Below are 27,953 nucleotides of genomic sequence, written 5' to 3' on the forward strand. Positions count from 1 at the left end.
GAAAAATTCCTATTTATTTTTCAAAAATTATCTTTTTTATTACCAAGAATACTCTAATTAAATGCACATATCTTGCACATAGTATGATATAGAGGCATTTATGCTTTATGTAATCATTTATCAAAATATCAAACATTTTCTCAAGTGTATGCTCACCTGCTCAGAAAAAAGGTCACTGTTATCTTCCAGGTATTTACTGAAAGGGTTGGGTTCATAGACTTCCTCTTCTTTTTTCAGTAATATTTTGGATTTTACGGGTACTGGGCGTATTACTCCAGGCTTAGTCTTCATGAATGACAATTTTTTAAAAAAATAGAAAAATAAACACTGTTAAAGTTACAAATATATATATATATTTTTTTAATTTAAAAAATGACTTTACAAATATGGAAAGCAAAAGGTTTTAACTAATGTAACTTTAGTTGGAAGTTAATCATGATTATTAACTAATTATAATTAATTAGTTGCTTGATTATGATAGCATTCAAATTGTAGAGATCTATTCTCAGACTGGGGTTGTAGCTCAGCACTACAGTACTTCTACAGTATTTGTCCAGTGTGTAGGAGGTCCTGGGTATGATCCCCAGCACTAAACACACACACACACACACACACACACACACACACACACACACACACACACTACATACACACACCCAGTAAGTTTCTCATGACATTCAAAATGCAAATTTTCTTCATTTATCAAGCCAAACATGTTATTCTTTCCTTGGCAGTACATTTGTTCAACCAACATTTCATTTGATAAATATTTATTGAGATCCTTCTCTTCCAGGTTTCATTCCAGGCATGACAGGATACGTGACCTTGGAAGATCCACAAATTCTATAACAATTTTCTTTTTCCAGAAACTATTTCCCATGTGTCCCAATGCACAGAGCAAGGTCTTCAGAAACCATGTATGAAAACATGGGGTGACTAGCAAATAGATTCTCCCTCCCAAAAATGTGATACAGGAATTAAAACCCCCTGTATCACTGGGAGATAGAAATTATAATGTCAGTGTGGGAACTGTGAAAAGTCTCACTTCAGCTTAAAATGTGGATCTACTGAAATCAAGATTAGAGTAAAGCACAAGGAGAAGCAGCTCAGAGAGGCCCTTGAGGCCTCCCAGAACTGAATCCCCAAACATTCCCAGGATGCAGCTGGATTTCCTATACTGAGTTTCCCTACAACTTTCCTTTACTTGTACACTAGAATCCTCATTGTTTATAGGTAAAGTGTTTTTCTATAACTTGTAAATCAGAAGAGCTTCAGCTTCTGTCAATCACTCAAGATTCATAATCTGTTCCCAATGTTGATTTGACAAAAAATAAGAGAGCTCTGGTTTGGGGCAATTTCAAAATGATGTTTCACAAACTCTAAAACCTTGTTATACTGTAAAATGTCACAAAATGATAAGTTTCCAAAAGCATCCCAAACAAGAATTCAATAAAAAGTTGAGACACTTTTTTGGGAAATAGTAAATTAGCTCTTCTCAGTCAATTCTGATGTTCACAAGTTAAGCCTTAAGGGGCTATATCTATCTCTCTACTCTATAAATCACCCAATACATTGTCATTCTTGAATAAATGTTGCTCAGCAATACCTTTTCCAATTGGTATTTTCCCAGTTGTCTTCAGATATATGTCGATGGGGGAAATACAGATTGAGAAAAATGTCTTTCTTCCTAGACTGAGGAATATCTGCTACTTTAAAAACTTTGATTTCTCTTAAGGGGTAAAAATGAGCAAGTAACATGCAATGATTCATGAACTCACACAGTTGAGTATATGTATGAGAGCAATATTCCTCCAATAAATGCAGCACAAAAACAAAGCCCAGGCCATAACTAATTTAAATAAGTATCTGTAAGAAGGAGATGCCTACTATATAGTCTGAGCCATGATCCTAAGCTGTACAGACTTCCCGCCTCCCTTTTTCATTTTACTTTCTAATTAATTTCTCCTTCCTTCCACTCCTACTCCTGCAACTTCTCCTTCTCTTCTATCCCTTTGTGAAATCAATACTGAAAATCAATATGATTCTTATACCCAGGGCCTGCAAGGAGCTAAAACCAACATAAAACACTAGTTGTTCAGGTAAGTATCAGTGTGCAGAGAGAAGAAATCTGGCCAGCAGCACCCCTTGACATGGCCAAAGGATCTTCCTGTCAGAGAAACATCATGTCTGCCTGGTCCCTATCTTGCTAGCAGACAGATATTTTGATTTATATTGGCTGGGAGCCTTTCGCTCAGATCATCTCACTTGTGGTCAACACCCTCTGGGATGAGATCAGAAAAGAGACTATTGGGATTGATTAGATATCAAGTATATTCCATATCAGAACCTGTTATGGATATTTTATATTTGTTTCTCAGCTTTCATGCTCCTTTGTTCCTATGAGTTTCCCAGATTTGATGATTGTCTAACTACTAGGCAAATACCTATTTCCACTACCAGATTTTCCACAAGCTCTTTTCTTGGAATCCATGCCCCACATTTGATCTATCTGAAGTCTGTGAGTCTTCCTCATCTTACGTTGGTCTTCATACAGTTCCCCTGATTATTAAGTTCTATTATTTTCTCTTTTCTTAGTCTTGTTTTGCTTCTGCACCTTAACTCATTGGTGCAGTAGTCAGTATCTTACGGTCATGGAAACCAACTCAAGACAAAAGAATATCAGACATAGATTACCTTTGATATTGTTTATGCTTCCCTTTTCATGACCTTTAACCATGAAAACCAAACTCAACTCTCTCTTTCTCTCTTAGTGTAGGTCAAATTAGAAATCAAAACATGCATATTCCAGGAAGCATAGTACACAGCAAATCATGCTCATGGAAACCTCTGTACCTTGCTCTTGTTCCACATGCTTCAAAACCAGCTTAAAACCCCCTGAGGACCCATTTCAGCCAGTAATATACCATCATTCTTCCATGAACCCAGATTCTCCAACCTGTCTACATGGGATCAAGAACTATACTCAATATTTTAGATGGATTATCTCATCAATCCTTATAAACTCTGTGAGAGGTTAAAGACAATCAATTCTTACCAACTGTGTGAGAGGTTAAAGACAGTAAGTCACATGTCGAAGTCTTAAGTTTATGTGAAGTCGAGGTTTAAAACAAGGTCTAGTTTGATTGTCAAACTTTTGATTTTAATTATTCCAAAGGAGGAGAGAGGGAGAACAGCAGAGATAGGAACTTGACTTATTTTTAGATAGCCATCTCCCTAAAACTTCTGCTGTTCAATCAACAGCAAAGTCCTAGTATTTTATACATTTCATTTTTAAATTCATTGCTTCTGCTTAGTTTCACTGCCAACTGCCATATCCTTTTTAGCAGCCTTTCTAAATATTTATAGAGCACTTCAGGACCCGAAGTTTTTAAGTCTTGACGACTATACATATTCATACATGCATTCATCCACCCACCTCCTTTTACGCATACACACACACACCCTACTCCACCTTGTAAAAAATGTTAATATGTGGCCAAGACATCAAATTTGCACTGACGTCTCCCTGAATTTGATAAAAATCTACTCCCAAGAAATAGCATGATATTGGTAGGAGGAGAGTATCAAAGACCTAGATGTCAGTTTTTCAAATGCACTTAGTAGACTGTATGACTTTAAGAAAGCCATTTAACATGTCTAGACCTCTGCTAAAGGGTTATCATTCAACTCCATGATTATCCTCTAATAATGGGTAGTGACACATTTTATTCAGGGATCCTACCATATAGAATTATTGCATATGGTTCATTTCTACATATTTTAATCTATAATAGTCTCAAAGCACATTTTAGAAAGTTTATGAAATAGGACTACAAAAAAATCTGGTTCAATTTGCTGGCACACATAAGGCTTTTTTTGGAATATTAGCTTCCTTTCTGTTCTTCCTAATACCTTGTTCCTCAATGTCAAATGGTCTTGTAATGTATATTTGCTAAAACCTAAATTGCAAAACGAAGTAAACTAATGATTCTTTCCAAGTAAGGAATTGTCTGCTACTATCTCTCCACTCAAAATGGGATGTGTAGGTCAGCAGTGCCAAATCTCAAGCCTCATATTAGACCTACTGAATAAGAATCTGCATTTGAGTGAATCCCTGATTCATGTGCACATTAAAAATTAAAACACACTATACTGGAATTTATCCCATTAAAATGAGCTGTTTGCCTAGATATGGATTTTTCTTGGATTACCATCACAAAGACATCTTTTTTTTTTTTTTTTTTTGGTCTTCTGCCTCCAGATGGAAGGGAAAGCTTTAGAATAAACTATCCTTTATTAATTTCTAATCTACACTGTGTTTTTGCTTGTAGTTACCTATTATTTTTGAACTTCTAGTAGAAGTTCTCTTGAAGTGCTACTTGGATTTTGGCAAATCTAATTTGCTAAATTTGTATCCATATAGATGCAAAGGAAATTGGATTGGTCAAGTTAGAAGAGTCTATAAAAGTGAGTTACTATAAGATTGTCATTGCCCAATATTATTACAACTTAACTAGCCCCAAAAGTCCCATCTTTCATTTTCATCTGGTTAGCATTCATAGAAGAGCTAGATTCATGACATGTTTTTTAAATCATGTCAGGAAAAGTGATCCATAATTTTCTTTCTAGTCTAAGAGGATTGTTTTTTAAAGAATCTACTCTCATAGTAAATAGGGCACAGAAAGGACAATAGGATTCTCCAAATGAAAGATACCAATTTTTTGTGATGAACTTACTGAGAACTGATTCACACTGGGTATAAACATTTTTTTGAAGTGCCTGCAAGACAAAGGAATTGTTTTGTAACTCTGAAGCACACCTCTGTCAGATGCTCTCCAGAGTCATTTTGCCAATTGAAACGTAGTCTGTGTCATAAACTATAGTATCTACTGAGATGAATAAAATTCAACTCTTGTTCTCAGAGGCCTTTCAACCTAGTTGAATAAATCACAGAATGACTATAGTCTGGGTCACATCATTTCATTCAACTCCTAAGTGATGTACTTAATTTCAGGTCAAATAATGTAACCTTAATTCTCAAACTCCCCCAGGCTTCTGCTTGTCACTCAGAGTGAAGTCCAAAACCCTTACAACACCTACAAGGTGCTACATGACCTGATTGTTCCTGTCCTCAACCAGCCCCTCCATTTCCAACCTTAGGTCCTACCAGCTTCCTGTCATCCTTCATTCTAGCTCACACACTGTGATATTCCCTTCTCCTGGACTTTGTGCTTGTTCCTCCCTGTGCCTGAAACTTTTTTATTCATTTCCAGGTCTCCTTTTCTCTCCTCTTTAGTCTCTGTCTGCCTTATTGAGCAGGTCTTTACTAATGAGGCATATAAAACAGCAATCCCCACCACCTCTTCTCTTCACATGACTGTTTTTTTCCTAGAGCATGTGCCACCAGCTGGCAGATGTTTTTGTACTCATTGTCTTGCCTTTCCCAGTAGAATGTAAGCTCTGTCAGGTCAGAGATCTTAGTTTTATTCCCTCTACAGCCTCAAAACCTAGAATCATGCTTGGCACCTAGTAGATCTTAATAAATATTTGCAGAATAAAAATTTAATTCACAGGCAGAAGCCTAGCATGCTGGTTCTTATCTAATAAGGAGGCTGTAAGAGGTGCAGACTGACTACTTGGAGTCTCCCATCATCTTTCCCGGATTTATGACCTTCTGATTAGAGTACAACCCAGGAAGAAGGTCTTGGTAATATAGAAGATCCTCATGACACTTCACAAGTAAGGACCAGAAGAAGGGAAGTGGGTTGGTGTGTTCCCCTTCAGAGATAAGAGTGGGAGACTGAAGTTATCATCTCTGAGAGACAAAGGCCAGACTTCATAATATTTTAATCTTCCCCATTTAAGAAAAGAAAATTCTGTCATCCTCTTTTTGTTCACAGGTGATAAGCAACAAAACTCTTAGCCCCATAAGACAATGATGTCATTTTTGTGGAGAATTCAAGAGTGAGGAGTGGGGTGGGGCTGAAGAGATCTCATCTGACTCTATTGTTAGATGGGAGGAAAAGCCCAAGAGCTAGAGTCTGTGCAGTTCCTGGGGCTCAGGGGCAGGCTTAATGGGCTGAAGGACGCTAGCGTAAGCCTTCTATTCACTTGAGTTCGTAATCCATCATGTGCACACTTACATTAAACATTGCTAAGGGAACTATAAAAGTTGATATTTTTCTCATTCTTGGAAACTTACAATCATAATTCTATTATGGTAAATTGGTGCTGCCTCTGACTGGAGACCAAAGTAGAAGACTGACTGCCAGCACTGACCTAATAAATTCACTATCAATATTTTAAAATAATAGCGTCTTAGAGCAACATCTTTCTTAAATTAGTAATTTCAACTAATGGACTGATGTTTCTTAATTGTCTATGACTACAGTGGTAAGGTCTAAGGTGATATGATGGGGTAAAAAGAGATAAAAAATAGGGCCAGCACTCAAGATTTTTTTTTTTTTTTATCTCAGTTTTCCTTTGGAAATATAAGATGTGTAGCCAAATAGTAAGGAAGTGACACAACTGCATCCAGCAAATTCTATGAGCATGGATAGAAATTGTATTCATTTTATGGATCCAAGGAGTTTGTGAAAGTGCCCCAGTTGTTTCTTTTATCCCTTTGCTTCTGTCTTGTCTTCACCCTCCAATGTCATTTTTTTCTTTAGAATTTCTGAGGCAAAAAGCTTTTATAAACTCAAAAGCAGTCTACCACACAAGGCTGTAGACAAAAGCATGATCTGAATTATTTCACTGACTCATTTAATTAACAAATACTTATTGGCTCTAAATTATTTTTAAATTAATAATAGTATATGCTTGAAGCAAATACTTAAGCTTTTTATTCATTCAAACAAATACGTCAAATCTCAAAATTCTATGGTATAGGGTAAAGTTCCCAAGATTGAAAAAAATAAGGCTTTCACACTATCCATTATTTCATGGGACTATTGACATAGTACTGTAAACATCTGAACTTCAGTTTTGCTTTAGAAAAATGAAAATAATTTTTGCCATAATAACACACAATGTGATTATGAGAATCCAATAAAATAAAATACATGACAAAGCTTTATAAAGAAATAAAATCATAAAAGAAATTTAAAGAGCAAAACATTTATGTGTGCATATATATATGTATACACACATACATTACATTTTTAAATATGAAATATTGACTGTAAATAATCTAGAGGAAATTGCCTACTTGGTGTGTTTCTTTCTTCCAAAAAAGTTCTGTAACTACTAAAGTGGTTGTATAAAAATAAACGTACATAGAATTTCAATAATTACAAGCTCAAGAAACATTTTGTGGAATATACACAAAACAGACTGGCCTAATTGAAATATTTCCGCGGTTAAAGAAAAGACAATGGCATGACTCAAACCTGAGGAGGCATACATGAGAAATGCGGTTGCTCTCAAGTATGTTATGTCAGGGAAAAAGTGGTCAAGGAGAAACTGCCTTTGAGCTTGAAGAAGACATCAGCTCTACACAAAAGCTTTCAGGGTGGAATTTTCTAAACAACAGAGACTTTAAGGGCCCTCAGAAGGATGACTCATACTGCAGTACAGCAGGACACATCAGCTGGCATTCAGAACCAGGGACAAAGTCCCTGCGAGTTTAAGCACTCTTGTTTATAATGTTCCAGTAAGTTGCATTTTGCTTTTACCTGTATAGAGCCATGTAGCTTATTTTTTTTCAAATCTACTGTTGTTTACTCTCTAAATTCAGGTTTCTATCCAGCACAATAATGAACTTCATAATGGCACGAAATATCAAAAGCAAAAACCAAATACCATCTAAACTGGGCTCCACGGGTGCTAAGGAAGACCAGAACTTACCCATCTTGTCAAGCCTAACTTGTTTTCTTGGGCAGAGAAAAGAGAACTCACCACCTTTCTTAATACTTTGATGATTCTGTTTGGGAATTAGCAAAGCTTTATCTATAGCCTAGATCTTCCCTTTTGTCTTACTCTTTTTAACATACTAGAACAAAGACTATCCACAGATGCCAGACCTCAGTCTTTTCCTCTTCATTAAGTAATCATATATTTCATGCAATACAAAAACACTCAGCAGAGCTAGACACATGAGGTGCTCAGTAAAAGTAATACTTCCACAAAGACCCAGTTTTCCAACTTCTTCATCAGTATTTTATTATTCTCCTCGAATTATTTAAAATCAACAACATTGATTCCTCTTTGAAAGCCACACAGAACAAGCATGAGCACTAACACTGTGACCCTGGATGATCTGTTCAAATTCTGCAAGCCCCCATTTCTTTCTTGTCAAATGACTGCTTATATTACCTCTTCATAATTCAGAGATTTGGGATGCAATATCGCCCTCCTTGTTTACAGGACTATTTTGATAACCTCACATACTATGAAGTATGAGACTCACAATAACCCATCCAGGTTGATACAGTAGTAATTTTAATCTCTATATAGTAGGTGGGAATTTTCTTTCCAGTCGTGATCTATTGCATTGATGTTTAAGAAAAGAACAATTAAGATTGGTGAACCAGTTTCATAATGGTCCCTAAAATTGTCTCCAGAGTCTGATACTAAATCATTTGGTTGCCAGAGCAAACACTGATTTTTTTTTTTTTTCCATATGGGAGATTGCACTCATGCCTCACACATGATAGGCAAGTGCTCTTCCCCACACTCACATTGAAAATATTTTAAGAGTTAGGGTCCTGATACTATTTCCTTCCAATGTTGAATTAACACAGTTGCAATGAAAGCAAGCAAACAGGTAAGCCAAGTTGAAAAATAAAAATTCATGAAATAAATGATATACTGTATTTTTAAAAAGTCAAATCTCAAAAATAATTTGATGGGGCTGGGGATATACTACTCAGTTGGTAGAGTGTTTGCCTTACAAGCACAAGACCCTGGGTTCAAATCCCCAGCACCACACACACAAAAAAAATTTTGAGATACGTATTAAGCTTATGCTATGATGTTGATTTCATATACTCTCATTCCAGCCAATTTACTGTGCTTCTACCCTAAAATAGAAACCAAATAATTCTTATATTAATTGCTTGTTTTATACAAAATTATTGTTTATTTATGTAACTATATCATACATTTCTAATAATTTTGTCTTATGTGCTATATATACATACTATACATACATATAGAAAAGATATGTATAGCTAACAAAGTTGCCTGTCATATTATTTGTGTGTTATAAATACAGTCATATATAAATATAAATGAATACACATATATGTATACCATAATTTTATTTTTCAGACATCTTTTTTTACTTATGTTATCTTGAACTTAATCCCGAACATCATTCATGATGGTAGATATTAAAAACTCATTCGTGTAAAATGAAAAACATTATAGCTCATAAATTATACTACTTAAGAGTAAATTACAATATCGTATTCAATGATTTCCACTCTGATTTATCTTATTCCCAAAAAAGGTGTGAATACAGGTTTTATGTCATAATATAAAAATCAAAGTGATTGAAATTGAATAATTATATCAATCCAAGAGATGTGAATTTTTGTGTGATAAGATTGGGTAATAGTAATTCCTTCACAAACTTACCTATATCTCATGGGTATTTTGAGATTAAAACTTAATTTAAAACTTGGTTAAGAAATGCCTAGAACTCCTTAGAGAAATGTTTAAAGTAAATGCAAATAAATCATCATTAAAGCCAGTCAAAGCAAAAACTTTTTATCCCTGCCCCACCTCCCAGAGAACATAAATGCAGGATTATTTTATTAGAAAAACAAAAAGTAGTTTGTATTTCATTCACATGAGTTGCTTTTACGATGTCTCAATTTAAAAAATCATTATGTATACACACATATGTATACATATGCATATATAAAATATATACATATTTGCTCCTTTGAAGTAGTTTCTTAAAATATTAAGCCAAGAACTTACATATATTAATACACACACATTTATTTCACCAATCAACTTGTAAGTCTGTATTATACTGTGTTGAATAGAATTTCACATGAAAATGTCCAAAATGTTTTTGATTCCCATACATTACTCTAGGGCAACAAATGTCATTATTTTAAAAATTAGCAATATTTCCATACTAAAGTGGGAACTATTCAACTTCATTATGCTATTGCAGTGCTTGTTGCCATAGCAACTCCTTCATTTCCCCATGTTAGTAACCATAGATTCTCATCACAGTCCTGGAGGGGCTGGAAAGGACATAAGTGAATGCTCTCAGTGTTCACTTAGGAAATTGAAACCCAGACTCTGATTTCTGTGACTTAACCACTGTCGGCCCAGTAGTTAGGGTCAGAGCAGGTAGCATCAGCTGAGTTTTCTGACACCAATGTATCATTCTTTCAAGTATAGCTAACTGTTTCCCTCTACCCCACAAAGACACTAAGATTGCACATACACATGCTATTTTCAGAATTAGTCTAGACTTTTTATGATTTCTGGATATTACACATAAAAAATATTGCATTTTTGGCAGAACACCAAAAGAATTGTTTTAAAAGGGGAAAAAGTCAGTATTAAACTGCTTTATGAGAACTCTTCATTCATTTTATTGAAGGGTATCTATTGTTCAAGAACATATATATTTTAGACAATAAAAAATTTGAAAATATAATTTTTAACCAATAATATCTAGGGAACTTATTTCATAGTTTCAATTTGCTCATCACTGTAAGAATAAGAAAAGGAAAACACTAAAAAATGGTCATTCTCCTCTTCAATCTAATTTTTTATAATAAATAATAGATTCTAGAGTTTAGATCTGTGCTGCCTGATGCAGCCACTGTGGAGGCCTTGAAATGGGACTAGTGGACATTCATTATATATGTAAAATACACAGATTTCAAAGGAAGACTCCTCCCATCAAAAATTTATCTCTCAATAAATAAAATATGTAATTGAAATTAATGTTGTCTTTTTATTTTTATTTTTTAATGCAACCACTAGAAAAGTTTAAATTACCTATGTGGTTTACACTTATCAAATCATATTATATTTCTGTTGCTCCCAACACTATTCTAGAGTATTCACATGCTAATCCTCTTGTGTGAAATCTCCTTTCTCATTTCCACAAACCCAAAAGACACCTATGCTATCAATTGTGAGCTTCTCCTCAAGTCCTTCATGGATTTCCCTCATCAAGAAGTGAACTTTCTTCCCTAAATTCCAAGAGTGTTTTTCTTCCAACCCAATTCCTTCTAACACTAAAACTTGAATGTAAATCACTGGCAAGTAGGTCCATGTATGGCTGTGTGCATGTTTGTCACCTGACCAAAAAATCACCATGGAGCTTTACTAAAGCATCAGAAAAATTTTAATAGACAAGTAAGTGAACAAACATATGTAGTAAATTTATTCTCAGTTCACTTTCTCTCAGATATACTTGTCTTGAGAAATCAAAATTTTTAGAAGTAGGTCTATGACTTTATAAGAAGATTCATACCAGTTGACTCTCAGATACTGTAGAGGACGGTGATGAGAGATTTGCCTGCAAAACAAACAGGGCATAATTTAGTAAAATAATATATCTCTCTGTTAAATATTTTGAATTTATTTATTCTTAAATATTTTTTCAATACATTTTATTCAATTCACACAAGAGTAAATAAGGTATTTGATATTCTGCTTTTCTTTCTTGATGTAAGTACTATTAAATGTCAACAAAAATTCTTCAAGTATTTCATTTTTTGCTTGCTATATTTTGCTTAAACATATGAACATTGTTGACATTTATACAAATGTTTTAAACACTGTTTTTCCTTAAATTATCTTTTTATAAAAAGGAAACTTAAAGTTTCATGATTTGGTTTTAAACTATTTAAAGAGCAGATAAATATTATTTCTTCATCATTAATTCCTTTATTTTACTCTTTTCACCTGAATTTAATTTCCTTCTTTAAAAAATATTCTATTTTAATAAGAACATTTAACTTAAGACCTATCTTTGTAATAAAATTTTAAGAATACAATATTATTGACTATAGGTACACTGTTGCATAGTAAATTACAAGAACTTTTTTCAGATGCTCAACTGAAACTTGATATTCATTGATTGCTAACTCCCATTTCTCCTATCCCCTAGTTTCCTTCTTAATGAAATAAATTCTTTGGTAGTTTTTCTCAGATTTTACTGTCTTGCATTTTGTCCGAAAACGTTTTTATTTTATCTTATTCTTGCATGAGAACTCAACGGAACACAGAATTCTAGCAATGGTATTTTTCAACCTTTTGAAGACACTTTAGCTCAGATCTGTTGCTGCTGTCAATCTGAATGTCATAACTTGAAGCATCTTCTGTCTTTACATTTGGTTATTGTTTAACATTTTTCTTCATGACCTTAAGTAATAAGGTGTACTAGGCAAGGGAGGTGGTTAACAGAAGCTGGGACAGGAGAGGTGATGGGCAGAAGGGGAAAGAAAGGAAGATGTTGTGCTTGAGAAAAAAGGAAGATGTACAGAGTTTCAGTTAGGCTCAAGGAAAAAGTTCAGTGAATTATTACACTGCATTGTGACCACAATAAATAATAACACTTCAAAATCACTAATATATATTTTAAACATTATTATCATGAAAAGTGATAAATTGATGAGGAGATAGGTTTGCTAGTTAGCATGATTGAATCTTTGTATAATATATACATAGAGCAAACATCACATTGTACCCCATAAATATATAGTTATTGCCAATAAAAAATAAATAGAAAAACAATTTATTAAGAATTACTAAAAGAGCAGTCAAAATTATGAAAATCAAATTTCTAACTTCAAAGAAAATACAGAGTAAGGTTATATAAGAAACAAAAGTTAAGGAATAAGGAATGCATTAAGGATTTGAAATTCACTAAAAAATATATTATTACACACAGCCTCCACCTGTACCAAGCTAGCTTTGGTGAAACCATCTTCATCCCCCATAATGTCAGATGCACATAAAGTTCAACCAAGCTCCTTGACCATTTTCTTGAGTTGCTTTTCCTTGCAACTCGTTTTTGATAGTCTAAAACCACAATGAAAAGGAGATGAGACCTTGTTTTCTCATGCAAACTCTGCTCTTCCTCCTCAATTAGCAGACCCCAGATGATTTTCTTCCACTCCCCTGGCAAGTCCTCTTATACACATTAACACTTCAGAAAAATTTCTGAGCAATGAAAACATAAATAACTGAGACTGGTTCATAGACTGGAATTTCTTGCTTAAATTGTACACAGCTCTTCCTGTAACTCATCAAACCTCTGTCCTCATTCTACGAAAACAGATCTAATGGAGTTGAATTTAAGTCATCTAAGATCTATGACTGCATTAGTGCACATTGCCTCTGAAACACTTCAGCATAGCAACATTTTCAAGCATAGCAACAAGAGGAGCATGTGAGCTGGCTAAATTGGAGAAGATGACCTTTGTTGAATACCTGTAGATATAGTGGGAAATATTCTTAATAAAGTTTGACACATTTTTCAATATATTGTGATATTTTGGAAGTAATATACTTTCATTGTAATGACATTTTCTGTCCCTCAAGCTCATTAAAATGAGATCTTACCTGTATACTATCTAATATTCAATAAGTCTGTTTCATTTATTTCCCTGGCACTTAAAAGAAATTCATGAAATGTAGAGAGTTTATGGAATAAGTTGTTATCAATAGAATGTGATTCCAACCAACAGTATTTTGATAAATAGTACTATTTGTTTTCTTTTTTGAGGTTGCTCTTTATTAAGACAGCATACTATGGTTTTGAATTATCTGAATGAAATGAATTTATACTGGTAGCAGTGAATAAAAATAATGACCAGGATAAACAAAGAAAAAGAATCCCTTCCAAAAGGGATTCCCTTTTAAAACTGAGAGTAAAAATAAAATTAAATATAAATTTTAACAAAAAATAATTTCCTTTACATAGGGGCAAATAAACTTACTTAAAATTGAGTGTCATGAGAAATAGTCATATATTATCTGATAAATTATGAGTTGACAAACATATAAGCAAGTGATTTAAAAGTTTGAATACATGAAGGTAATATCATTTTAATTGTTAATATGACCAAATAGTATTCATTCCAAGATTAGACTAATGGTTATTAGGCATTAAGATGTAATTTAGACTTAGAATAATAATACTAATGGGTAAAGTTCTTAAAAGCCTAAACTATTTCCAGCTTCTGTAAGCTCAACAACATCGAAGGCAAAGATTTTGTCATGGAGCAGACCTCGGTTAGATTTTGCCTGTTCTGTAACTTCTGAGGCTTGTTTTCTCCCTCTGTAAAATGGAAATTCTATAATAATACCACCTTACATGACCAGAGTGTGGTTTAAATGAGACAACTGAGATTTATTTGCAAGATAAAAGTTCAAAACATTTATTAATTTAGCACCCACTGAAAAGAATCCAGCAAAATGTTGATGATAAATTAATCTACTGCAAGTACCCTAACAATTACTACCTATTCACGTTTTGTTAGCCTAATTTTATTTCTATTACACTTAGGAGACTATCAATTAAATTATTTTAAAATCATCATTTAAGCACATCATGAATTGAAGAAAAGCATGGGTTTCATCTGAATTGATGGATTAGTGACCTTGGCTTATCTTAAAACATACACTGTGAAATATCACAAAATGTTCAAAAAAGAAACAAAGTAACATTGTTTTGCATTGACTTTTTTTCTACTTTTCTTCCTTCCTTTCTGTTTTTCTTTCTTGCTTTGAGAGAAAGCATCCTTCTACCCAAGGTCCATAAGGAGGAACCATTATACAATTTATTGCTATTTAATTAAACCATTAAGATAGTTCTAGAAAAATTGTAAATCCTATAAACATACCAATACATTGAAAACTAACAACTTTGAACGTTTGTTTTAACATCAATTGGAGAGTTCTCCTCTCTTTCTACCAGGAAAGTACCTTGTTCAGTTTACTATTTTCATTGCATACCATCTGGAAAACATGCTTCAGAATTGGGACCTTGTTATTATGTTTGCCCCTTTCACCCCAGTGACTCCTCAGTGACTGGTGAATGGCAGATGCTCAATAAACATATTTGTTGCATCAGTGAACAAAAATGGAAAATTGAATAATGGAGCCAGAAAAATAACAACTACCATTTTTACTGGTAATGATCCATGTATTATATATGAATATATGAATCTTTTTATGAGCCTCAAGAACTAAGGCTTTGCAGGTGGGGGTGTGGCTCAGTGGTAGAGCACTTGCCTGGCATGTGTGAGGCATTGGGTTCAATTCTCAGCACCACACATAAATAAATGAATAAAATAAAGGTCCATCAACATCTAAAAAAATATTTTTAAAAAAGAAGGCTTTGGAATGGTCAGTGCTAATTTGCTGAGGATATTCTCAAGTGTGACAGACATTTTTCCTTGTTTCTACTTTAATTCTTCCTTTGGTTCAACCTCCTCTGTGGTACAGGAGTCGGTAAACTACGATCCTTGCTTTTGAACCTAACCTATGAATCTTTACAAAGTCAGTGGCACATGTAGCCCCAGCAGGTATGTACTCTTCAGATGCAGTGTAAAATAAGCCATCTCCCTGGATCAGGCAGTTATCTGTGATTTAGACTTGGGTCTAGCCTACTAAATGTCTCCACTCCTTGTAAGAATTACTCCGAAGGGCTCCCAATAATGATGAAACGACATGGTGAGAGCTTCCAGGAAATGCTCTGAGCAGTGTTCCTGCCCACATCCTGTAAACATAATTTTCTGAATGTGAAAATATTTAATAATTTCACTGAGTTCATTATTTGCCTTTGGGAGATTTAAATGAAGGCACAAATGTATAAACTGTAATGATGGCATGGCACAGAACACACATTTAATAACTATTTACTCTTGAGGAGGAGGATGATAAAAACTATGCATTAGGAAAATAACGTATAATTTAAAGGAACAGCTTACTATTTTGTTTTAGGCTGAACACTCAGCACTTGCTTGGGAAACAATCATGTTTGTACTAGAATGTGCTTGTTCAGACACACGAGTGGGTCCATGATGAATATGTAGCTGTCTGGTGAGTGAAGGACAAGGACAGTGGGTGCTCCTGGGGGCCTGTACCCAAAACACTCACAGCCTGCTTGCCAGAGTCATTTGAACTAAGTGTGTAGTTCATATGTACATAGCTACTATCAGTCTATCATAACTATCTGGTCATACACAGAAATTGATTTAGATCATAATTTAAATGCAAGAAAACTAATCAGAATATTAAATTGAAAATTTCATGGAAATGGACAAATCTTGATGCTTCAAGCATATGAAGTCACCATTTTCTACAAACACAACAAGCTATTACAAAAATTAAAATGTCACTGAAGCTTTGATAATTAAAAAGACAGAAAGCAGGTGTTACAGTTCTGTTTTATTTAGCTAAATTAATCAAACTAGTCTTTATTTAAGAAGTAAATTATCTGATGTTTTGTCCCTGACATAACCAATTTCCATACCTGGGTTAGTCAGACCATCCTACCCCTTTCCACTTAGGGAAAAACCAACTAGTTGAACTTAAATGACTGTGTAGTTGAGTTCCTGCCAAAACATATACTGTAACCATTTAAAAAGCACTATGTATAGTTATAAAGGTACTTACATATTTGGTTTCTCTACCAGCTGCTTTTGGAAGAGTTGTAGAAGTCTGTATGAAAACAAAAATAATTTTACTTCTGAATAATGAGTAAATAATAAAAGATCCATTATTCCTAGATAATTATTCCCCTTTATTTTCCATTAAGATTTTCTAACCATTACTCCCTCTTTCCTATACTAAATTTCCTTTACCTTTAAAAATTATTTCATTGAATTATATTGGACTACATTGAACTATAGCAATCATTCTTATTGCTATTATCTATTTGCTTGCTATTGATTTCCCCTTATTTATTGATGATGTTAGTTCATGAGCCATAATAATTACTTCATCATGTTTCTTTCATAATTTTCCTCTTTCAAACTTTGCATAGAAATCTCTAGTCTCTCAAATCTCTGAGCTGCTCAAATGCAAAGATAACCTTACTTATTCCACTGCAATCAGCCACTTTCAAAATCATTGCTGGACCATACCTCCACCAATGGTACGGAATGCAATTGCAGATGAGCCCATCTCAGAACTCCATCTTCATTTGTCTGGTACCTCCAATGCCCCGATACTGCATCTGTTTCATTGAAACTTTCAAATCACTGAACCTCAACAGCCTTATTCTGGTTTTATTTCCTAAATGGTTTGCATATATTTCATTTTCTCATGTTGAAATCCCCCCCCCTTTTTTTTTTTTTTGCATCCCTCTCTTCTTGTGACAAATTCACTTGCATAACAACAACAATAAAACTAGCTGGATTTCAGAATCCATTTTTCTCTATTATACATAAGAAGCAAAACATCTCTGAGGAAACTCAATCATACTAATTGATCTCATTTTAAAACAATGGTTATCAACTTCAAATGTGCATTCCATACTGCCTGGTAAACCTCCAATTTTTCTTTCATAGGTCCACTTTCTGAAATTAGATGGCTACTCAATTAATTCATCTATTCAACAGATATTTATTGCATACCTACTATGTGACAGACACTGCTATAAACCCTTGGGAATTATTAATGAACAAAAGAGACGAAGTTATTCTGCCCTTAAGGAACTTATATTCTAGCAGAAGGCAGAAGCAAAAGTAAACAGTAAAATGATAAATAAATAAATTATATGTTAGATGGTGATGAATGAAAAACAGTAGAAATAATTTGAAACAAGATAATATATTCCTCCAGGGGAAATTTTCTTTGCTTCTTTCAAACACCTTGTATTTTTCTAAACTACCAAGAATTTAAGAAAGTAACAAGAGTGGGGGTATTACAATTTTATGCAGGATAATCACACAGAGTGAAAAGAGGTGAGGGAATTGACTCTGTGGATATCCAGATTAACAGTACTCTAATAAGAGGAAACAAGTGCAAAGTTTCATAGTGGATTTCCACTTCTCAGAAGGGTGGATAGACAATTCTAAGCACTTTTTCCAAAAGGGACAACTTTTTAAAAACTGAACAAAATATGGAAAAATGTCAAAGATATCAATGAGTTAAAGAAGAGGATTAAGCAATTAGTAGGCAAGATTTTAAAAAAGAAAAAAAGAGGATAACTGAAGAGAAAAAAAGCTAGCGTTCAAGACCCCCTATTGCCCTGAAGGTGTTTGCAAAAGTTGCTTGAGAAGCTTATCCAAACTTTTGAAATCTGAGAAGTACAGGAAGATAAAATTCAAAGATCAGAATCTGCCAAGAAGAGATTGTCAAGAGTAGGACTTATCCAGAAAATTTCACATGATCTACAGCCAATATCAAATTATCTGTAAGATTGTCTATAAAATATGATCTCAAAACATGAAATTAAGGTAATCATTCATTGCTAGTGTTCCCAGTATCTGGTAAAAGTCAAGCAAAGACTTTATAGGAAGATAATACCATCCAAAGTCTCAAATCATTTCTAGGAATAAATTTTAAAATAGCACATCCAGAACACCAAGAGGCAAGAAAATATATACAAGACTTAGTAGTAATAAACAAAAACAAAACTAATAGAGAATCCAAAAATTTGTTTTCTCAGAACCAGACTGAAGAACAACCATGCCCATTATGGTTTTGATATGAGGTATTTTCCAAAAGCTCTTATGTTAATGCAGGAATATTAAAAGGTGAAATGATTGGATAGTGAGAGTTGTAACCCAGTCATTCCATCCTAGTTTGAAAGGACTGACTGACTGGTAACTATAGGCAGGTGGAGTAAGGATAGAAGAGGTGAGGAGGCATGTTCTGAATGGTGCCTCTTCCCTAGGGTCCCTTTCTCTTTCTTTGTTTCCTGGCCATCATGAGTTCAGTAGTTTTCGTCTGCCATGCCCTTCTGCCATGATGTTCTGCCTCACCTTAAACTCGGAGCAGTGGAGTTGGCCAACCATGGACTTGACCTCCGAAACTGTGAGTCAAAGTAAATTTTTCCTCCTTCAAGTTGTTCTTGGGTATTCATATTGTTTAAAAAAAAAAAAAAAAAAAAAAAAAGCTAATGCAGAAACTGGTACCAAGAAGTGGTACCAAGAAGTATTACTGTGATTAACCTGACCATGTACTTGAGAAGTCATTGGAACTGGTTTGCGGGAAGAGTTTGGAAAAGTTTGGAGAAACAGGCTGTAGAAGCTTAAAATGTGTAAGCATAACTTAATGGGTAATTCTGGGGAGCTCAGAATACTAGAATGTAGAATGCCAATAAGAATGCAGACAGTAAAAGCTATGCTCATAAGACTTCAGAGGGAAATAAGGAGTCAATTACAAATTGGACTAGAGGCCATTAGTGATACCTTCTGGCAAGAAACTCGTTTACATTCTGCCCATTTTGAGGCCAGATTTAAAGGTGATAGATGAATTAATCTAAAAAAGGAAATTTCAAGGCAGCACCACATTCAGGTAGTGACATGGATTTTGCTGACGGCTTTTAACCAGTTTTACTATGAGAATTGGGAATGGAAACCAGAGCTAAAGGATTTAAAAAATGTAGTTTGGCCAAAAAAGTGTGTGTAAAACTGGGACCAAGAAATGTGCGATTGTAAAAAAGATTATGGTAACTAGAGAGATGCTAAGTACTTTGCTCAGAGACACTAGGAAAGATGTCTTGATGGTACCTCTGAAATGTTCAAGACCACATCAATTATAGACTCAAGGATGTAGAAAGGAGATATCTTTTGGGGAAAGATTCTTGAGATATTCTTCTTGCAAAGGGGGGCCTAAGAATCTATTTCACTTCGCTCAGCCACTTAGGCACTTGAAGGCCACTGCAGGTGTGTTTCCAGGGGACCCAATTACTGTGTAAGCTGGTAGCAAACTTTGGCATCATTCACATGGTGCTGGTTCTGGAGGAATAAAGGATGCTAGAGTTAAGAGTTCATGGAGGCTTCCACTGAACTTTCAAAGCAAGATCTGGGAAGCTAGGCAAGGTATAGCAGGTTTAGAGTCCCTACAAAATACCCCTGAGAGAGTGGCATGTGAAGTTGTGAAAGTAAAGCTGAAGCTGGAATGGAGACCTCAAGAATTAAGAGATACTAGTAACATAGACTGTCTACCTAGAAAAGCCACTGGCTGCAGAGAGAGAGCCAGACTAAGAGAGAGGCTGTGAGCACTGCGGTGAGGCAGCAGTTAGACATGAGCAGTCAGTCAGGAATTTAATACTTAGTACAGAGAAAATCAGAACTGCCTCAATGGTACCACAAGGTCTGTCAGGATAGCTATTTCAGGCCCCTTGCATGATTTCAGCTTCATAAATTATTCCCTGACAGTCAGAGAAAGATAGATAAATTCAAGGACGGGGAAAGATATTTTCTCAGAAGGGCCCAATTGCTAAGACATCTTCTGCAAGACCCTACACAAATAACACAGACCAGAGATTCCCAAACCTTGGAAAACAGAATGGTGAAGACTGGAGCCCATTGACCTTAAATTCTATAAAACCAATTCCAATTAGGATCTGGCCAGGTCAGCCAGGCCAAGATGTCCAAGAGTTTTCCTTAGGTTGTTAGCTAATACAGTCTGTTGATTCAGAGGTAAGAGGTGATGCTTGGGTGGGGCCTTCTAATAATCTTGCTCCTATCCCAATAAAAGCTGGGACATCAAAACGTGAGTTGTCACTCTCCTCTCTGAGAGTACACACTCTCTATCTTCTCTCTTCTAATCAATTTATATACTTTTACTAAGTCAAGCATTTTTCTTGATATCCTCTCATGCAAAAACAAGAGTTGAGAACACAATGTAGACTCTGGAAAGATCTTATTTCCTTTATTACTGCTACCATCAAGGCCACAAGGTAAGGACTGCCCAGGCCCTTTGGAGAACACATCTTGCTACCATGTGTCCTAGATGCTGTATATGAAGTTATGGGACCTGTTTTCCTGCCTGGGTTTCAGACTTGTTTTGACTTCGTCTCTTCTTTCTATGCTGTGATTCTTCCCTTTTGGAATAGGAATGTTTCCTTTGTGCCACTGTGTATTGAATATATGTAACTAGTTTTTTTATTTTTACAGGAGTTCAGAGCCAAATGTTTGCCTTGAGTCTCAGAGGAGACTTTTTAGACTTCAATTTTAGGCAGTATTGGAATTGTTATGACTATGGGACTCTTGAAGATGGACTAAATGCATTTAGCATTGTGGGATGGACATGATCTTTTGGGAGCCAAGTGTGTAATAATATGGTTTGGATATAAGGTGTCCCCCCAAATCTCCTGTGTTATTGCTGGAATGTTCACAGGTAACTGATTGGATTTTGAGGGCTGTAACCTAAACAGTCCATCATAGTTTCAATGAGTTGACTGGGTGGTAACTATGGGCAGGTAGCTGGTGTTTAGAGGCAGGTCATTGGGAGAGTGCCCTAGGAGGGTTCATCTTCCTTATGGCACCCCTTGTCTGTTTCCCGGCTGCCATGAGTTCAGTAGTTTATCTCAGCCATGCCCTTCTGCTATGATGCCCTGCCTTATCTTGGGCCCAGAGCAATGGTGTCAGTCAGCCATAGACTCAACCTCTGAAACTGTGAGCTGAAGTACACTTTTCCTCCTCCAAGTAATTCATTGGATGTTTGGGTCATAGTGATGGAAAGCTGACAACCACAATACCTAACACGTTTTTGAGGATAAAAGTTTATCTTTCAAAGTTTTATAGCAAACTGGTAACTGTAAAATGTAATAGACTGGTTTGAAAACGTACTAAATGTACTGGTAAGACAGTAATAGCATGTTTGGCACATGCAAGGCACAGCAAGAATGCTACCAGGGCTAAGGCAAAGGGAGTAAAGAGAGAGTGAAAGGAGAACATGGAACTATTGAGAGGCCTAATAATAAGGTCCTTCTGGGACCTGTAAGAACTTTGTCTTATGTTCTGAGGGAATATGTAAGCATTGCTAGTTTTAAATAGAGGAGGTGTTTTCATTAGATTTTTCACCACGGTGATGAAAGGATCTGTCCAGAACAACTTTACTGGAGGAATTCCCACCTCCTCCAGTCACACCCTAACACTTCAGTTACCACTCAGTTAATCCCCACAGGAGATTAATTCACTGATTGGGTTAAGACTTTCACAACCCAATTATTTCTCCTCTGACCCTTCTTGCATTGTCTCACAAGTGAGCTTTTTGGGCACCTCACATCCAAACTATAGCAGGAGGGTAGGGTCATAATCAGACAAATAATTTAGAGGGAGCTCTCTGTTTTATGTATTAAGAATGGAGAGTAGTGATAGGCCTTAATCCTGGGGACTCAGGAAGCTGAGGCAGGATGATCACAAGTTCAAGGTCAGCCTGGGCAACTTAGTGAGACCTTGTCTCAGAAAGGGCTTGGGATGTATTTGGTCCAAGGATGTATAACATGTCCAAGGCCCTGGGTTCAATCCCTAACACAGGAAAAAAGAAAAAAGAATGCAGTATAGTGAGGAAAGGATACAAGGATACTGTGTTCTCTAGCAAAGCATCAGGCTTAGTAATGCAGAAGGTATAAAATAATCATGTTCTACATATATTTTGAAGTTGTAACATAGGATTTGTAATATAAAGAAGCAGAATATGAAAGAACAAGAGGAATAAAACTTGATGCAATGTTTCTGGCTTTGAACAAATGAAAGCTTGATATTCTTTTAATGAGATTGGGAAGGTAGCATATGGAATCATTTTTGTAGGAGAAAATCTGAAATCTAGATTTCATTTTTATACATACTGAGTTTGAGACATTTATTATAAATCTAAATAGAAATAAAGTTTGGAAGAGAATTCTGGGCTAAAGATACACATTTGATAATTGTCAGCATACACCTCATTATAAAACATGAAACTGGATGAGTATACCAAAAGAGTAAACACAGATAGAAATGAGAAGTTCAAGGACAGATGCCTAGATACTCCAATGTGGGAAGCCATCCATGACTAGTATGAGAACCAGGCCAAGTCTTAGCCATTAACCAGGAATGTCTGACCTCAGGAACTCACAGTTGGATATCCACTTTTTGAGAACACCTGAGTCATGTGGTATCCTGTGTTAGCTCACTGCTGAGGTTCAAGTGAGATGGGAGTCAAATGGCCTGCTTACCTGAAAGGAGCAGACTTGGATGTCTAAGGAATAAATGATAAAGACCTTAGTGGACAGCAAAAAAAAAAAAAAAAGAGAGAGAGAGAGAGAGAGAGAGAGACATGTCACGAGAGCGCTGCATCAAGGAGATAAGACACCATCTGGACCAGAATTGGAAACAAGCCAAGAAAAAGGGTATATAATGAAACAATAATGAAAAGTGAAATAAAAACAAAACAAAACAAAACAACAACAACAAAAAAAAAAAAAAAAAAAAAACTGAGGTAGCATGGAACTCTAAGAGGACTACAGGAAAACATAGCAAAGAAAAGGTATTGATCCAGACTGAGTGTGCAGATCCAGACTATCTACAGCAGTGGGTGGGCTGCTAGGAAACTTCAAAAAGATGTTTGGGGCAGCTTGAAAGAAAAGAAAGAGAAGAAAATTGAAATCAATAATACATAATTTTTTCAATTTTTTCAGACTCCTCCAGATCATACCTTGCCTTCATAATCTCAGTTATGATCTTAAATTTTCTTCATTGAAAGGTGTTAATCATGAAATAACTTAAGATATCTGTTATGAAACTTCATTTTCACACCATCAACCTATAAACATTCTTTTACTTGTGTCTGTTAGGTCCTGTATTTTCTGTCCTGTGGTGACATTTCCACCTTCATATTAAAAAAAAAAGACATTAGTCCATTTGGGCCATTATAGCAAAATGCCACCAACTGGGTGGTTTATATACAACAGAATTTATTTCTCACAGTTCTGGAGGCTGTAAAATCCCAAGATAAAGGAATTGAAGATTGGAATCAACAAGGTCAAACTTTCAAATTTGTAGATGGCACTTTTTACTATTTCCTTACTTGGTGGAAGGAGTAAGAGGTCTCTTTCAGGTCTCTTTTATAATCCCACTTAAGAAGACTTTGTCCTTAATCACCTTTTAAAAGTCTTACTTTCTAATACCATCACATTGGTGATTACTTCAACTTGTGAATTTGAGGAGGAGGCAGAGCACAAAAATTCAGGCCATCACAGATACTTATTCCAATTAGACTCTAGTTCTTAGGAACTTTGTCCTTCAGATTTCCCTTTATTCTTCTTAATCAGGAGTCCCTACCCCACTAGAGTAGATATTTGATAGTACTTCAAAGGGCAAACAAAAACATTCTTCCTTGATCCCACTACTGACTCAATTTCTTTTTCCCTTTAAAAATTCAATGCTTCTGAGCTAGGTGTGGTGGTGCATGCCTGTAATCCCAGGAATTTGGGAGGCTCAGGCAGGAGGATCAAAGCCAGACTCAGCAATTTAGCAAGACCCTAAGTAACTTAGCAAGACCCTGTCTCAAAATAAAAAATTAAAAGGGCTTATCATGCTAAGTGAGATAAGCCAATCTCAAAAAACCAAAGGAGGAATGATCTCGCTGATAAGTGGATGATGACATATAATGGAAGGGTGGGAGGGGTTAGTGTTAGGGTTAGGGTTAGGTTTAGGGTTAGGGTTAGGGAGGGGGGCAAGAATGGAGGAAGGAAGGACTGTATAGAGGGAGAAGAGGGGTAGTAGGGTGGGGGAAAGGGGGAAAAAAGGACTGGGGAGTGCTGTGGTTGTAGCTCAATGGTAGAGCGCTTACCTAGCATATGTGAGGTATTGGGTTCAATTCTCAGCATCGCATGTAAATAAATAAATAAAGGTTCATCAACAACTAAAAAAAGTAAATTTTTTTAAAAGGGCAGGGGTTGTGCTCAGTGGTCAAGCACCCTGTGTACCAATCCTCAGTACAAAAAAAAGAAAGTACCAAAACAAACATACGAACTTGTAAATATTTTTTAATTTTGTTCTCTTGTTTTTGGTTTTTGATTATTTTTAGAAATTCTGTCTCTGCTTTCTCATAATACTTTGCAACATCAGAGGTAAGGGCAGCAAAGGGATGAAGTAAAAAGAGTACAAACAAAATAGATAAAAGAAGTCATTGTGAAGATAATATCACAGTGGTCCTTCAGCCTGGTTGGGACAACAGGCCAGGTTCTGCTGAGTGCCTCCCCTGAACCCTAGTGATAATAAGTTTCAACTATTGGAAGACATTGTTATACCTACAGGTGCAGGGCAGCAGAGGTGAAGGTCGTGGTTACCAGTGTGGGGAGGAAGCTGTAGTGAGAAATGGCAGATATTAGGGAGCACCTTCATGCTGAGGCACATGCTTCTCCTACTCTTCAAAAGTGTACACACCTTACCAGAATTGGCAAATCCTAGGACCTGGGCTCTAGTGTATGCCACTCCAGGCACTAGACATGCATGCATACATTCAAGTTAGCTGATGAGCCAAGAGAAATTTGAATTTCCATGGAAAAATAATAAGATATTTGAACAAAGTAAATACTGCAAAGGAAAACAATTGCTCAGCTATTCTGCTCCTAAGTATTTACTCAAGAGAAATGAAAATATATGTGCATACAAAGTCTTGCTTATGAATATTCTTAGCAGCTCTAGTAATAAGATGTCCAAATAAGATATTATGCAATCAACTGGTGAGGAGATAAAGATGGCACATCCATATTGTGTAATACCACTTCACAATAAAAAGAAGTGAACTACTGATACATAATGCATATGAAAGTCAAATACCTTATATGTAGGCATACATGTGTACCTTATACTTGAAAAGGCAGAAATATGGGGAAAACAAAAAAGACGAGTGGGTACTCAATATTTAGGGTGCAAAGAGGGCTAACGCAGGAATGCAAAGGAACTTTTCAGGATGATAGAAATATTTTCTATCTTGAATGTGGTGGTGGTGGTCACATATACAATTTTATCAAAACTCATAGGACTGTATGAGAAAATGGTGAATTTTGTTGTGATCAAATTATCCCTCAATAAACCTGACTGTAAAAGAAAAAAACTACATAAACTACAACAAAGAATTTAATATAAGGATTGAAAAAAGAATAGATACTGAACCAATTCTTGAAATGGAATATGAGCTTAAGAAATCCTCTTGAGGAAATCAGAAAACAATAAATAGAAGAAAAAACATAAAAGTGAAGAGTCAGAATACAGAATCAAAAGTGACAAAATCAGTATTAAGATTTCCCAAGGAGAAAGAAACATTTGGAAAAATAATGACAAAATAACTTTCCAGAATTTAAGGGGAAGAGAAAATTAAAGACTTTAGGTGAAAGACTATAGACAGTTCTAATCAAGAAGCAGAAGATAAAATTCTATGCTAGACATATTCTCTCTACATGTAGAGATAAAATTCTAAAAGCTCACAGAGTCACTTAGTAAATGGTCACTGTTGCAGAAGAACAAATATCATGCTGACAAAATAATTCATAAGTATGTTGTTCAAAAAAGAGAATCTAGGAAGAAAAATATTAACTGGAGAGAGCCTACAATTTTATGTTCAGTAAAACTATAATTTAAAGGAAGGGCAAAATAAAGATACTCTTGTGCAGAGAGAACACGAACATGCACCAAAAGACCTGTCCTATTTAATAAAAATAAAAATTTCAGCAAGATGCCAATTAAAAAAAAAAAGCAGAAAGCTATGAATGAGAATGAAAGACCTAAATAAAGAAGAGATCAAGAAAAAGTATAAACATATAAATATCAACAAATTTAAAATACTAATAAACTATATGTTTGTTTAGTGTGATTAAGAACAAGTAGAAAATGAAAAGTGCTATAGTATTTGCATAATGTTGAAAAGATATTTATAAATTTGAAAATTGATAGGAAAATAACAGTTATTGTATTTAGCAATATATATGTAACTACAAAAAAAGTAACAAAAAATTTCAAAATCTCCATCAGTAAGAGTCAAAATATAAAAATGAAAGCAGAAAGAAAAAAAAAACCAAAGGGAAGAACCATTTTTAATAGAAAAACTGAAATAAAAATTGCAGCAATTAGCCCTAATATAGTAAGTACTGCAATAATTCTAAATGGCTTAAGGTCCCAAATAAATAGAATATCAGATTGAATATAAAACTAATGGAATATAGAAGTACATTTTCCTGCAGAAAATTAGACAAAGGAGTTTTAAAAGATTAAAAATGGAAGTATAGAAAAAAAAATAACATCGAGAAAAGGATAAGTTTAAAATGTTAAATATAACTATTTTTATGCTCAAGAGAAAAGCCTTAGGTTCAAAATGAAAACATATACTAATAACAGTCATAAAAAATGTCAGAGATGAGAATAAACACCTACACATAAGCACCCGCACTACAGGTTTGAAATGCACAACTCTAGTAACACACATGCTTATCTCATCTAACAGCATCTCCCTCTAACAGCATCAACAGGAGGTTCTCTTAAAACACTTCACATATAGCTTCCATGACAACACATCACAAGCTCGGTTCCTCTTACCATAACAACTTTTTCATTCTTTTTCACTGACTCCTCTACCACCAACCTGTGATGTTTTGTTGCTTGGAGCTCTGTCGAGGGCACTCACAACATTTATCTTGTGATCTCCAGATCTCTAACATTAACTACAGACTCACAAGTGTAGGCTTTCTGACACTCAAACAAATCTGTCCAAAACTAATGCAGCCCTCTACCCTCCACCCCACTGGGCCTCCTCCACTGTTGGCGATCCTCAAGGCAGAGACTTGTGTGTGGCTCATTCATGACTCTTCTCTCCTTCACTACTCACATCCAATTTCACAGCAAGTCTCAAACCCATGTGCTTCTCTGGCTGCCTGAACCACCTCTCCAGGCCACGAGCACAGAGGGCAATCCCTGACAGCAATACCTCCCCACAGAAGCCAGAGTGATTACTCTCAACAGCTCCACATTATTCCCCAGCATGTTTTTGTCTTTCTGTTTTCCATGGAATCCAAATTT

General features: G+C 35.3%; 1 protein-coding gene across 21 annotated transcripts in view; it reads right to left on the bottom strand.

Annotated features, from left to right (window-relative positions):
• MLIP (muscular LMNA interacting protein) overlaps positions 1–27,953 on the bottom strand; it is a 233,480-nt gene that overhangs the window by 50,079 nt on the left and 155,448 nt on the right. For all 21 annotated transcript variants that reach the window (XM_079147617.1, XM_079147631.1, XM_079147623.1 and 18 more), the window contains 3 exons: positions 16,612–16,656; positions 11,456–11,500; positions 157–285 (listed from right to left, as the gene is read on the bottom strand). In XM_079147617.1, the coding sequence (XP_079003743.1) occupies positions 157–285; positions 11,456–11,500; positions 16,612–16,656 (219 nt within the window). The remainder of the gene's footprint in view (positions 1–156; positions 286–11,455; positions 11,501–16,611; positions 16,657–27,953) is intronic.

Source organism: Sciurus vulgaris, assembly GCF_902686455.1.
Source record: "Sciurus vulgaris genome assembly, chromosome: 7".
Lineage (NCBI taxonomy): Eukaryota > Metazoa > Chordata > Mammalia > Rodentia > Sciuridae > Sciurus > Sciurus vulgaris.